We start from the raw sequence: 14,078 nt of genomic DNA, 5'->3' as shown, positions 1-14,078 counted from the left end.
GATGACCTTAAGTAAAGAAAAAATAATGAGCCTTTAATGTGCAACTGAAATTACTTGTTTTAAACAGAAGCAGGGAAAGTTTATCTATGGTAACAGTTCAGAGGTAGAATATGTGGGTATAGGTGAAGCTGTGATTTTGTGAAGTTTTTATTGCTTCCATTTTTCTCAGTCAAGTAAGTAAAGTTATGAGCCTGGAGTGAGGACAGAGCAAAAGACCTTGGCATGGCACAGACAGTTCTTATACAGCTTCATGATCTCTACACCCTTGGTGTTCTGCCTTGTACAGTTCCCTCCATTTAAATGTGCGGAGAAATTGTGCCCTGGTTCTAACCCACAGGATATGGCAAAGGGATGGAATGTCACTACTTTGATTAAATTTCACTGTATGGTAAAAGAGAAAGTAATTCTTATGTTTAGGTTCAATAAGACTTCATTGTGCTAACATATAATGGGGAGAGATTTTCCTGCTGTCTGCAAGAAGCAAAAAGCCACACTGTGAAACGCCTGTAGAGTGGGTCATGCAGCAGGAAACCTAGGTAGCTTCTAGACTCTGAGATCTTCCTCTTGTTAACAGTCAACAAGAAGTTGGGGTCCCCAGTCATACAGCTACAAAAAACTGTTGCAGTTAGGTCTCCAGATGAAAATAAACCCCAGCTGATACTTTTGATTGCTGGCTTTTGACTCTGAGCAGAAGACTCAGCTAACAGTGCCTTTGACTGACCCATTGAAAACAGGTGATAAATGTGTCCAGTTTAAGCCAATAAATTTGTGGCAGTCTGTTACACACAAAAAACTAATACAGGTGTTGAAACGAGACAAGAATTTATGAAACAGACATTCAGAGAGTAAAAAAAGTGACTGGGCTTATGATTACCTGACAGAATTAGGGGGTCATTTGAGATCTGTGGTCATGAAACTGAGGTGGGACCAGTGACTTCTGTTTGTTTTTTCTGTAACTACAGCAAGGGTTCTATATATGAGTTACCTTCTTTCATTTGTTTTGTATATTTTGATATATAATTTCAAATTTATTATTACATAAATATCTATAAAGCACATGTTTCTGAAAAAATTCTTTTTACTTTTCTTGAAATGTGAGAAGAATCCCAGGAGAGCTAACAATCATGAACTTAAAATTAAGACTGGAATTTAATTTTTGGCACCATTGACTGATTAACAAAACCATTTTGTTTAATCAAAGTGACTGAAAAATGTAGAAAGATAACTTATAATTGGTCAAATCTAACTGATTCTGTTTTTTACCTTTTTAAAATTTAATCACATTGATTAAGACTTTAATTTTATTTCTATCCATATATTTGCTTCTTAAAGTTCCAGTGTCAAACTTGCACGTGCAATATGCACAAACAAAAAAGTGTAAGTTGTAAAATTATTAGCCCTTTCTTTCTTAATAGGGAAATAATAGAATTTTGATTTATAAGTTAGACAACAAGTAACTTTATACTCTCACTCGAGAAGAAAAACTCTACAGAGCATCTAAAGCTATCTTTATTTATTTATTTATTTTTTTCCGAGGGGGAGGCCGGGCGGGGAAGAGGGGGAGGAAGGCCTAAAGCTATCTTTAAAAGTTACCTACATGTTGATTATAGAAATATTTTACTGTTGAAAATGCAGCAATTTTAGTATCACAGAATCTTTCTTTAAAGATAAAACTCAGTTTAACTAAGCTGTTTTATTCTGTATTACAATCTTAAAGAATGGTAACTAATTAGTTACCCTTTTTTTTTCATTATCATTTGAAAGAAATTTCAGAAAAAATAAGTAAACATAGCTCACACTTATAAGGTGAGTAGTACATTCTAGTGCCGTTCTAAATATAATGAATTTATTATCTCAATTTCACAGAAGGGGAACCTGAGGTCCAATTTACTCAGCAAATAGCAGAACAAAGATTAGATCATAGGCAATTAGGCTCCAGTCAACTTTCAACCATTCTAAAAGGCTTCTTATATGATAATCCTTCAGTTTTCTAGGGGAAATTATTACATACTCATAACATTGTAGTCGGATCTGTGAAAACAGTCTGACTTGTGGAAATATGAAGGTAGGAAGGTAAAATTCAGTAGGTACTGAAGTATCATAGTCACTTTTAAAGAGCGGAAAAGATTTTTAAACACTGAAACTACAGGTAAAACTTATTTTCAACATACTTTCTGTGCTTTTTATTTTGGAGTGTTCTAAATATTATTAGTCTCTTAGTTCCTTTTATTAGTTTGTAACACAAACCATTTAGCCTAAAGAAAACTCAATCACAAATCACTTAGCCATTATTGATGAAATAGCACAAACAGCTGTCTAGATTGCTTAATACTGGTTTATGAAAATTCACATGGAACAAGTCTGCAGTGATTTTTAGCAGACTTTAGCACAGGATATCAGATTGGCTATAAGACATAAACAATAATTTTAACCTAAAACTACAGACATACCTGCTAAATTGCTGGATAAGGATAAAGTAAACATATGAGAAATGAAAGTCATATTATTATAGGTTTAAGAGTCTATTTTAAATATGGAGAGTTTAAGATGATTACATTAGAACCCATTTTTCTACCTTGGTTATTACTCTTATACATATAAGTCAATTTTAGTGAATCTGAATTAATTAGTACTATCCACAAGAAATAACTGTGAGCTATCTAAAGACTGAATGAACAACAAAAACCAAATTATCTTCTCTACTACAACATGAATAGAATCTACTGGGAAATACTGTAGGGAATGAAATAATTACAACTATTAATAACATAAAGATGAAAGATAACTATAATTCCTTCAATGAATTTAAGGATTTTGTTTTGTTATTTTATATCTTGCCTCAAGTTATCCAGGAGGTATTATGCTTGTTTGTACAAGAACAGAAGAAAACAAAGTATAAATAAAATACTTTTAATAACTGATGACTGTGGACAGAGTATAAAACCACACATGACTTAATTTTCCAAATTAGAAGAATATCTAGAGGTGGATGTGTTAACATATCTAGAGGGTAAAAATATTATATCAGTAAACTTAAAAAAAGAAATTTTAATAAATCATTTTATAAAAATCATATTTCCACAAGATAAATACAAGAAAATATAAATCTAACTTTAAAGACAAAATTTTTGTTGGTTTTTCTTATAGATCCAGAATTTTTTACTTTTTATGTTGAGAAAAATCATTTGTTTTTAATGAGTGTTGTACTCATTTGTCTTGTCTTTATTTGGAAGAGAATGAAGCAGAAGAGGAACACTAAAAATTTAAAGTCAGTTGTTTTCGCAATAGTTTTCTAATTCATATAATTAAAACTCATACAAGAAAAAGTCTGAATGAAAATGTATATACACTTTTCCAACTTCATGCATCAATAATACAAGCTTGCTTCTCACTTCATGTAGCACCATTACCTTTAAAGAAAAGAGATAGGTTTCATCACTAGAGATGTATACTTTTTAAACCAATTTACTGGGTGAGCATTATTAAGGATTTTTGTTTGAAGGGAATGCTACTGAATAAAATAAAAATCAAGTTCCTACTACAGAATAACATTCTAAATGTTAGTTTTCCTTCTAGTTATTTAAAAATTTTTCCTGAGGTTGCAAAAGTATTAGAATCAATAAATCAGCAAAATAATTCTGATAGCCATATCTTAGATCATATGCAAAAGCCACATTTAATATATTTAGCAAATATAGCTCAAAGTTAATAATTTATTAGTCAAATGCATGAAAAATAAATTAAAAAGATAAGCTCATTTAATATTTAAATAATTCCATAAGGCTTTATATTAGTAAAAATGTGGAAATATTAAAGAAAATAACATTTCTCACCTAAATGAAGCTCAATTCAGACAAAATGAAAATGTGTTTAATCATTTTAATAAATATATTTTTAACATTTCTCATGTTAAAGTACAGTAAGGCTCTGAATTACACAGAATATTTTAGATGATTTCCTTAAATGTGCCAAAAACAGCTACATTTTTGAAGAATGTCCTACAAATATTCAGTACCAAAACAATCATCAAGTCAAAACTAAGATATATTTCTCATTGCAAAGTTTGCAACTCCAGCAAAGAAAATGTATTATTAAATTCTAAAAAAGTACCATTTCTTGAGTTATTTAACAGCATTAAAATTATCACAAATACCAATTTCCAGTTACTCTTAGACTGCTAGAAATGCTTTTCATCAAAAGTTTTAAACTGTTACACAGTAAGGCATATCTGAAATAAAAAACAAAGAAAAATGCATTCACATTTAAAGATATACCTTTGCTCAATAACTCATATTTATACATTCATTTTTTTACATATATGATATTCTCAACTTATATACCAGGAAGCCTACGAAGAAACAGTAAGGGAAATAATAAACACCAACTCAATAAATAACCCTCAGAGCTCCATAAAGTCAAAATTTTAGGAGGAAAATCCAAAATTCTAGTAGTCTATCATCTGAGTCTATTTTTATTATCTAAAGCTAAAAATGCATATAAATTTTCAGGAATAACTGATATTTCTTTCTCAGGTTATTTGGAATCTGATCATGGTGCACAAATGTGAATGAACGAATACATCCTTAACCCACCAGTATCTTTTTCTCCAGTGTGCAGGCAATCACCCGTGAAAAGTATGGTGTAGATGACAGGATGATACTGTACCTGATTAGCTCTGGAGGTGGTCATGGGGTCAGATGGAGAGGACTTGGTGGTAGTTGGGGAAGATGGCAATGTCTGGGAATAAAGCAGTTCAGGAGCAAATCAACCTTTATAAGCCTTAAACTGATTATTTAAATAAAACAAAATAAAATAAAATGTAATATAACGAGAACAAAATCCTATGAACAAATTTTTCTCCTATTCATTTAAATTTAATGGAATTCAAGATCAATTAAATAACTAATGCATGTAAATACGCATGCATAAGCATGTAAAAATAAATTCATGACTTGAAATCATGATGGTGACTGATAAAAATTCACATGAGCATTAAAGGTATCCTGACCATATTCATGAATAGTAGTCTCTTTTCTTTCCCTTTTGTTTTCTTGGGGGAAAAGAGATCTCAAACAAAAATTCAATAAATTTAATGAGTAAAACTGAAAGTCATTTTCCTATCAATGAATACAGTCGGGGATTGAAAGAAGTGGTGAAATGAAGTTTACTTTGGCATAAAAGTATCCACCTACTTAATATGTTGAACATCACCAACAAGTTGATTCCACATGAATTTAGGGTTCCATACTTAAAAGCAATTAAATTTGCAGTTCTGAGTTCTTAATATCACATTATCTTCTAAAACATTAATTTTTAATAAATTTAGAGCCCGTCTGAAAATGTAAACATTAACCTTATATTAATAAACAAGTAACTAATAGCATTTTAACAAATTGCTGTAATATTTTTTATTATTTGTGCTAAATACTAAAAATTTGTATAGATGAGGTGTATAACACTTTGTAGCATTATCAGCCTGTGTTGAAAATAAGCACAAAAATATTAGGAATCAAATTTATTGTTCATTTCATTTTTAAACATATATACATACTATATATAAAACTATATACAAAACATGTCACATGAGACCATAATATTCTTAAGGTATTCTTAAAACTTCTGATGTCTAATAGAGTAACCTTAAAGTGTATGTAAGATGTTTTTATCTTTTTAAAAAGGTATTCTTTCACTTGACAAATTGTATCATTTAAGTAGCACTCTCAGATAATATTTCTTAATATATGAAATGGGGTAGTTTTATAGTATGGACAAAATTCTATATGCACATTATGTTTTATATTAATATCTATCCTTAAAATTACTCAGACATGAGCAAAAGCATAACTTTAAAGGTTCAGCAGTGTCAGGAAAAGCAGATAAAATTACTTAAGTCAATCATATTTACACATTTAATATTTCATAACTCCTATCTGGGATAGAAAAAATATTTAAAAGTAAAAGAAAGGATAAAAAATTTCACAGGCTCCTGCTTAATTCCCTGCTCTCAAGTAACAAACTAAGACTGATTCTAATATCTGATCATGTTTTAAACAGTTCAGGGATTCTTGATTCTTCTTTAAAACCTTGAGGAAAACTAGACAATGCATAGACATACCAAGATCTTTGTTAAATCATATTTTAAAAGGGAAGAAGAGCTGCAAACCTCACAAGAGAAGAAAAAAAAAACTTCAAGTCCATTGTTTTCTGTTTTTGCTATTTGTAATAAATTCACTTTATAAAGTTATTTCTCCAGAAAGAATTTCACTAATAGTCATTAATAATTACCCTACTATTTTACTTTCCATGCAATACTATGCAGAAACATACACTACTGACTTTGTAAATATTCTGTGTACTGTGAATTGAAGAGTAAATTTTCCCTCCTCTGGTTACAACTGCTACTGTACAGATTTCCTGGGAGTAGTTAACATATTTTTAAAAATATGTTCTTTATTAATCTCAGCATAATTATAAGATTGTTGACTAAATATATGCAAAATAAATCTAGAGGCCATCTACCTCAACACAGGTTAGAAGCTAATTCATTAATCTACAGAAGCCTGAGGTATATGTGTTGGGCTCTTCTATTTTCATCAGAGTAAAATCAACTTGAAGGCTCACAGGTTCATTATGACAGCCATCTTGCCCTAGATATGAATTCTCTTGAAATACTGCAAAGAAATATGTAGAAAAAGTAGTAATATCAAGTGACTCAGACTTTGTGATCACTAAAATCAATACTATCTTTTTTCAATTTCTTGAATACCTTTCTTTTTACTTGGTATATATGTGAAATATTGGGCATGTATTAGTAACTGATGCAACTCATATTCATTGACATTGTCCTTAATAATTCTGAGGATGCTTCCTTCTCACAGGAATAAAAATAGTAATTTTAAACTTCTGGGACAATATTAATGTGTATAAAATCATTAAGGCTTTGGTTATTATAAATTATAATACATTAAGACTTTAATATTTTAAATAAAACAGATAATAATTAAGTTTGGGCTTTAAGGGATTAGATTTTGGAAATGTCACAATCAATTGTTTCTAAATTTTTTTTGTTTAAATTCTTAAAATTATAAACATGTAATGTGGTAATAAACACGATTAGTTGTCTAGTTATCTATTACTTATATAGATATTCTTAAACACAAAAAATCTGCTTCCTTTACAAATTTAAATTTGTAAATTTTCTCTAGCAATGAAGAGAATCCAGAAAGTTTGCATTTTAGTTGATTTTTAAAACTACTACTTGTAAAAATTTTTCTGATAAACAGATAAATGTAAATATATTAATGTCTGTAAAAGGTTCTAATAATTAGATTAAAAAACCGGTTTGAAAGTTGTTCTCAACCACACAAACAGATCAGAAAAAGTCAGAAATACTTTCATGTTCAATATGTTTATTTCTCTAATATTTTATAAACACATGTTTACTCATCTTCACAATACAGACTGAAAATTTAAGTGGTTTCAAGTTTAAAAAAATCCATTAGTAAAATTTCTGATATACATCTTGAAGATATAACTACTGAATATCCATATAGCCACAATATATTAAAATGTGTTAAGTAATATTTATAATGGATATATACAGTTAAGAACTCTTTTTAAGTGAAAGTGAAATCATTTCAGTCATGTCTGACTCTTTGCAACCTCATGGATTGTAGCCTGCCAGGCTCCTCCATCCATGGGATCTTCTAGGCAAGAATACTGCAGTGGGTTGCCATTTCCTTCTTCAGGGGATCTTCCCAACCCAGGGATCGAACCTGGGTCCCTGCATTGCAGGCAGACTTTACCGTCTGAGCCACAAGGGAATCCCTTTTTAAAGTATTTATTAAGTAGTGATTATGAAGGGCACAGGCATTTTTTTAGCATGATTTTATCTTTCAAGTGGAAAAGTATAATATTTTAATTGATAGGACATGAACGTCTAAAAATTCTGCTTTAAATGCTGAAGGCTGAATTACTTATTACAAAAAATTTTGAAGTAGTTTATAATTTTAAAATAGTGAATCCTTTGGAATGTAAGTTTCTAAAATTCAAGATTTAATAAGCTATTTAATTAAATGTAGATTTTTCTAGGTTTTTGGGAATAAGAACTAAGAAGTGATTACACATTGTAAAATGCATTCTTGTTAACAAGTGGCAGTTTTCCTGGACCAGAGAATATAAACTCTACAATAAATGAGCTTAGCTTCAAGCAAATCTATAATAATAGACTGTCAAGGTCTATCATAGGTACAGCGAAAACAGCAATGAACAACAAATTTTAATTTTAATTTGGAACAGGTCTGTTTTGAGTTCTGTTAAATAAATTTGCATACTACTCCATAAAAATAATGAATCAACTATTTAAATATGGAATTGTCATCTTTGATTTTTCATCTTGACACATATTCAGCCTTCTCCCAATATCTGAACTACCTGGAACTAGTTAGCCCTAATATAAACTCATGTTGTCTAATTTCAAAAGGTCTTTTACAATTGATTACTAGTCCATATCTTATTGTCCTCATAATCACTATTCTGTACTTTTATCCTTCTCTTCAGCTATTCAGTCCCATGTATCTTATATTCTTTTCAATTGATAGTTTTTATTACCTGAAAGAGATCATCATTTTCCAGAATGAGCTTCCTTATCTACTACAGTTGACTTCATTTCAACCTTTTCAATTTTTCAAACCACTTTTCCCCCATCTTCTCATTCTTTTCATGTAGACAAAACTGTGATATCCCAGACTTCCTACTTTTCATGAGCTATGACCTTAACACCCTATAATCTTTTCACCACTCTTGACTCATTTTGTCCCTTAATAATCTCATCTGTATTTGGCATCCCCAATTTCTCTTCCTTTTCAAGCTCCTTTTTATTCTTTAACATTAGCCATTCACTCTTTAGTAGCAGGGTAGTTATGTGAATCTTTCTGATCTAACTTGTATTTTTCTCCTTTTATATCCAAACTTTCAAGTCAGCAGTTCCCACACTTCACACCTTTTTCTTTTCTTTTTACCTAACCAGTCTCTTTACCTTTAGGATATACTATTATTAAGAAGTAACAACTGTTTTCTCAACATAGAATTGAAATTGATTTAGAATCTCCAATGATTTTCTATTAAAAAAAGTTATTTTTGAACTTTTATTTGGGTATTTGATCCTTTTTAGCATCTTTCCTTATACTTCCCTTATTTTTGCCTTTTTATCTTTATGATTAATAAGGAGCACTTACTAGGAACCAGGTACAGATATAGTGGGTTAATGCAATACCCTTACAGAAGAGGTTACTATTACTTTCCCCATGTTATAGGTAAATAAGTCAAGGTATACAGAAGTAAAACAGCTTGTTCCAATGTACACAACTGGTAAATTAAAGAGGCAGAATTTGAACCCTGGCAGACCTATTCCAGATCCTATGCACATAACCATTATACTATAATACTTCTGAGTTACTTTTTTAAAGTAACTGCTTCTCTATCTCATTTTTTTTTTCTCGCCTACATTGAAGGTGTAAGTGAAATTATCACTGATACTGCAATTAAGGATCTATATTTTCAGTTTTAAATTCTTATCTATGATTCTAATCAAAGACTACTTTAAGGAAAAAAAATATTACGTACAACTTATTCAACCTGCCTAAAACAATCATACAAAAATATTGTCTCAAATAGATGCCTGACTAAAATTCACTAGTTGCTTCCTGGAACTTAACATTTTGCTAGGCTCAAAACCATATATGCTCATTTTTTATTCTTTCCTCATCATTTTAGAACTAGAATCAAATCAGTACCAAACTCTTACAGATTTCACTTTGAAATATATTTTAACTTCAAGCATTTGTCTCAACTTTCACTGCCAGAGGAGAGTAAGTGCTCATCATCTTGTTCTTAAAATATTGCCTAGTCTCTTCACCCTGATACAAGACTTTCTATTTTGAACAAGGTCCTTTTCCTGCATATGTTTATTCAGGAGTCTGCAAAGTCCTAAAAGAGAGAAATCCACTGGATTTTGTTTTATCAGCGTTATACAAACTTAAGAGGCCATACAGATCAGTATTAAGATCAATTAACAATTACATTTCCTTGGGTAAGTAAATTTGTCTAAACATCAGCTTCTATAACATGGACTCTATACGTGCTTCAGAGGAATTTTGTGCAGATGAATCAAAGGTTTTAATAAATGTTAAGTGCATAGCACAATAGCTAGCACAGAAACAGAGTAAGCACCATATACATCACTATTATCATTATTACTGATTCTTCATTCTTGACCATAAGACATCCTTTTTTCCTGACAAAGATTAATGTCTCCTGGATTTGTATGATGTAAGAGAAGCTTTAAAAAATATTATTTTATAAACCTTCAAATCTAAGATCTGCATAGTAGATCACTGAGTAATTATCATAATTATCTTCCTCTCCTACCAATAGCTATTCCTACAAGCACTCTAAGAATCTGTGTGGATTAGCACAGAAGAAAACAAAGTGTAGAAGTACCCCTTTTTCTTTTTTTCATAACCTTCCAGAGAAATTAAAAGGGAAAGTATTAGAAAATCCGTAGTCTGTAGGATACCCTTAGGCCAGACATCCATGACTTGCCATTATTTGGTTCCACACAACTTATCTAACATTAATTTCCTCTAAACTACAACACAAATGTCCCACTTCTGTCAAGATAATCTCTTTATTATTCAACAATAATGGTATCTTTCTTCTCAAATCCATATTGCTCCATCTGCCTAAAATAAGCTTTTCTCTTTTTTTCTCCTCTAATCAGGCAATTCCTCTACAGAGTCCAGGTCAAGTTTTTACCTCTTTCACAAAACCAAATGTCACTCTAGCCTACATTTCTTTCACACTCTGCCAAACTTTTATGGTGCTCTGTTTATATTGTAGTTTTGGTATATAAATGCAGTTTTATACCTTTATTAGTTATATTGGGCATTTATGATCGCTCATAAACTAGCTTGAGAGAGCAAGGGTTACAATATATTCTGCAATTCACTAAGAATGTATTTAATAAATTTATAATTGAATGAATGAATAATGAACAAATTATGAGCTAATCTTGTCAATTTTTTATGATGAAAATAAAATTCTTTGTGCTAAATGAGATTTTTAGTATCTTAATTTAACTTTTAAATACAAAATAATTATATAGATGCCTATAACTATTTCTTTTTAATATAGTTTTTCTTAAAAATACATTGAGCCAAAAAAAAAAAAAAACCCACTGAAAGTCTGTAATAGACAAAGGAAGTTAACAAATGCCAACTATCTTACTAATCTATCATTTCTACCATGTTTTGGGGTTCATTATATTGACTCATGAGGTATAATAACCATACTTAAGAGGAGGATTTGAGGGACTTATAACAAGAGGAAATTTTTCAATACTATGAGAAAAAAAAAAAAGGTTACAAGTACAAAATTAAAAAAAAAAAAAGCTGGAAATGAGAACATGGACATCAAAAACCTGGGCTAATATGCACTTAGGAATGAGGTTCTAGGTAAAGTCTAAATTACCTGAGGATCACTGAATGTCTCTGCTATTTGCACATTTTGAAAATAAGAAATAAGAATGTTCTATGTTGCAATTAATATGTTTAATTCTGGCTTATTGGTTCCTCCTGTGTATCTGTTTCTCTGTATACTGACTTAAGAAATGAGCATGACAGTATTATGTACTTCATGACAATCTGATTTTAAAGCTATAGAACAGAAATCATATACTTTGATTATTCAATAAATATTATTATTTTGAATATATAAAATATTGGAGTCCCTTCCTATCAGCAAATAAATATCTGATTTAAAACAAACAAACAAATAAAAAGCACATCTGAGAATGAAGAACTAAATAGTTCACATCTAATATCTAAAGTTAGATGTAAGGCTATAATGCTAGATTTCAAGATTCTTCTTGTATGAAAGACTTGTGAGATCATTATGTATTACTTTCCTAAAAACTTATATTTGGCTGAGAATTCGTTCAGTTAATAAAGTTTCCTTTGGAGAGAATATTCTGGTTCATGAAATTTATTTAGTAACCAACTGTATCTATATCATATAATTCAGAATATTTTATAAAAGTCATAATAATATATTGTATAAAACTATAACTTTTTAATTTCAAAAAGTAGATTTCTTATTTTTTATAACAAAAATACATATATTATTCTTGAAATTATTTTCCATTATAGGTTATTATATGATATTGACTATAGTTGCCTGTGCTATACAGTAAACCTTTGTTGTTTGTTACATATCTGTTTTTTTTTAATTAGAAATCCAGCATTCTATTCATATGAAGTCAAACAAGTAGAATCAAAATGCCATAAACTTTTTAGTTAGGCAAAAATTCATGTTTTCTAAAATATATATATTATACATATATATGTATACAAAAGCTTTTCTACTATATGCATGACAAAATTATAACTTTTAAAGCAAGATTTATTTGTTTAGAACTGACGCCCTATTTTAAGTCCAAGTTACATATAAATTATACTTCTTTAGTAAACAAAATCTTACATTATCAACCATAAAAAACAACAAATATGTTGTAACAAACATTAGGAAAATAAAATTTCATATCCAATATTAGTTCATTTCTATGAGGAACTATATTTTCTGGCTCCAGCAATTTTTAAAATTCTAACTGTATTCTTTACATAATCTTAACTAGAAGAAAGTGTTTTAAAAATGTTTAAAGAAGTTACATTAAAAATTAACTTCAGAGTTGAAGTCCAAAGGGAATGTAAATGTTAGTTAGGGTAATGACTATCACTTTAAAAGAAATATTATTATTATTCTATGTATTAAAAGCTAAAAAATATAGAATTATATAAAATATACTTTTATCTATTCCATTATAAAATAATTTCTTTTAGATATAATTATTTTATACTGGATTACCAGCATAATTTTTCCAGAAATGAAATCATGGTAATTTAAATTTATTTGTTGTGGTTCAGTTGCTAAGTCATTTCCACTTCTTTTGATTAGTTATTTAGACAATGATCCAACAAAAAGTTTCACATTGTAAAATAGGATACCTACCCAGAAAGTGAGAGAGTCTCAAATTTAGAGCATAAGTAACTGTTGATCTACAATATCATGGAAATATGCTCCATCTCTCATCTAGATTTTTTGAGTAAATTTTTCAAATTTTACATTTTTAAGAAACCATTTAAGTATTAAATATATTACTCTACTAAATTTAGAGTACTTTTTTAATGAATCTTTTAAAATAATACTTTCACATCACTATTGATTACATGAAAATATTAATCAATAATAATTTCAATTTCATGAATATCTTATAAGGCTTAGAAATGAATGTAAATATGCAAACTTAAATTAATCACCATTTTTTTAACCACTTATTTTGAATTTAAATAACATTATCTGAACAAGGAAATAAAAATAGGAACCAAATATTTTAAAATTCTGGCTTTCATAAATCTGTACTGGCACTGGACAGATGACAACCTATAAATTTCATTTGCCATAGAGAAAGTTAGTTTTAACGACTCATAGACCATTATTTGAGGGTATTATTATAAAAAATAAAAATTCATTCATATCCATGCTGAATAACTTCCAGTCATACAGTACTCAAAGTATATTTCATGTTTTACCTTTAAAAATAAAATCAATATATTCACTGCTTTCCTTAAGTATTTAAACTTACAGAAACCACAAAAGAAATGTGAGAATTAATAGGCTGGATTAAAGTTGAAAATCAATAGACCCTACACTTTAGTGCCAATTCTGTAAATTCTTAGCCCCAGGTGATCTTAATCCAGAGGTCTTTAAACTCATACTTCTAGAATTTAGATAAATTTAGATTATAGATTAAGTCATGGTACTGCTTTCAATGCATCACATTTTAAATTATTCTTTGCATTTATCTAGCATAGATAAAAATTTCAAAACTGTAAATGTTTGTGAAGAATAAAAAATATCTACTTATGTTTAGAAGTTTAAAATATTTACCTTCTGCCATGTGTAAATTAAAAGACACTTCCTTGATAAGTTATGAAAGGTTACAAATGGAAACATTTTGATAC

At 29.4% G+C, this 14,078-nt stretch overlaps 1 protein-coding gene across 3 annotated transcripts in view; it reads right to left on the bottom strand.

The window, feature by feature from the left end:
- The window catches only part of NOVA1 (NOVA alternative splicing regulator 1), a 176,662-nt gene that overhangs the window by 22,873 nt on the left and 139,711 nt on the right, over positions 1–14,078 (bottom strand). For 2 of the 3 annotated variants that reach the window (XM_040257188.1, XM_040257190.1), the window contains exon 4: positions 4,666–4,737. The exons of the other annotated variant lie outside the window; for it this stretch is intronic. In XM_040257188.1, the coding sequence (XP_040113122.1) occupies positions 4,666–4,737 (72 nt within the window). The remainder of the gene's footprint in view (positions 1–4,665; positions 4,738–14,078) is intronic. 3 annotated transcript variants of the gene reach the window in all.

This window comes from Oryx dammah, unplaced genomic scaffold, assembly GCF_014754425.2.
Source record: "Oryx dammah isolate SB20612 unplaced genomic scaffold, SCBI_Odam_1.1 HiC_scaffold_16, whole genome shotgun sequence".
In the NCBI taxonomy this organism is placed as follows: domain Eukaryota; kingdom Metazoa; phylum Chordata; class Mammalia; order Artiodactyla; family Bovidae; genus Oryx; species Oryx dammah.
This window is presented reverse-complemented; position numbering and strand designations above follow the sequence as displayed.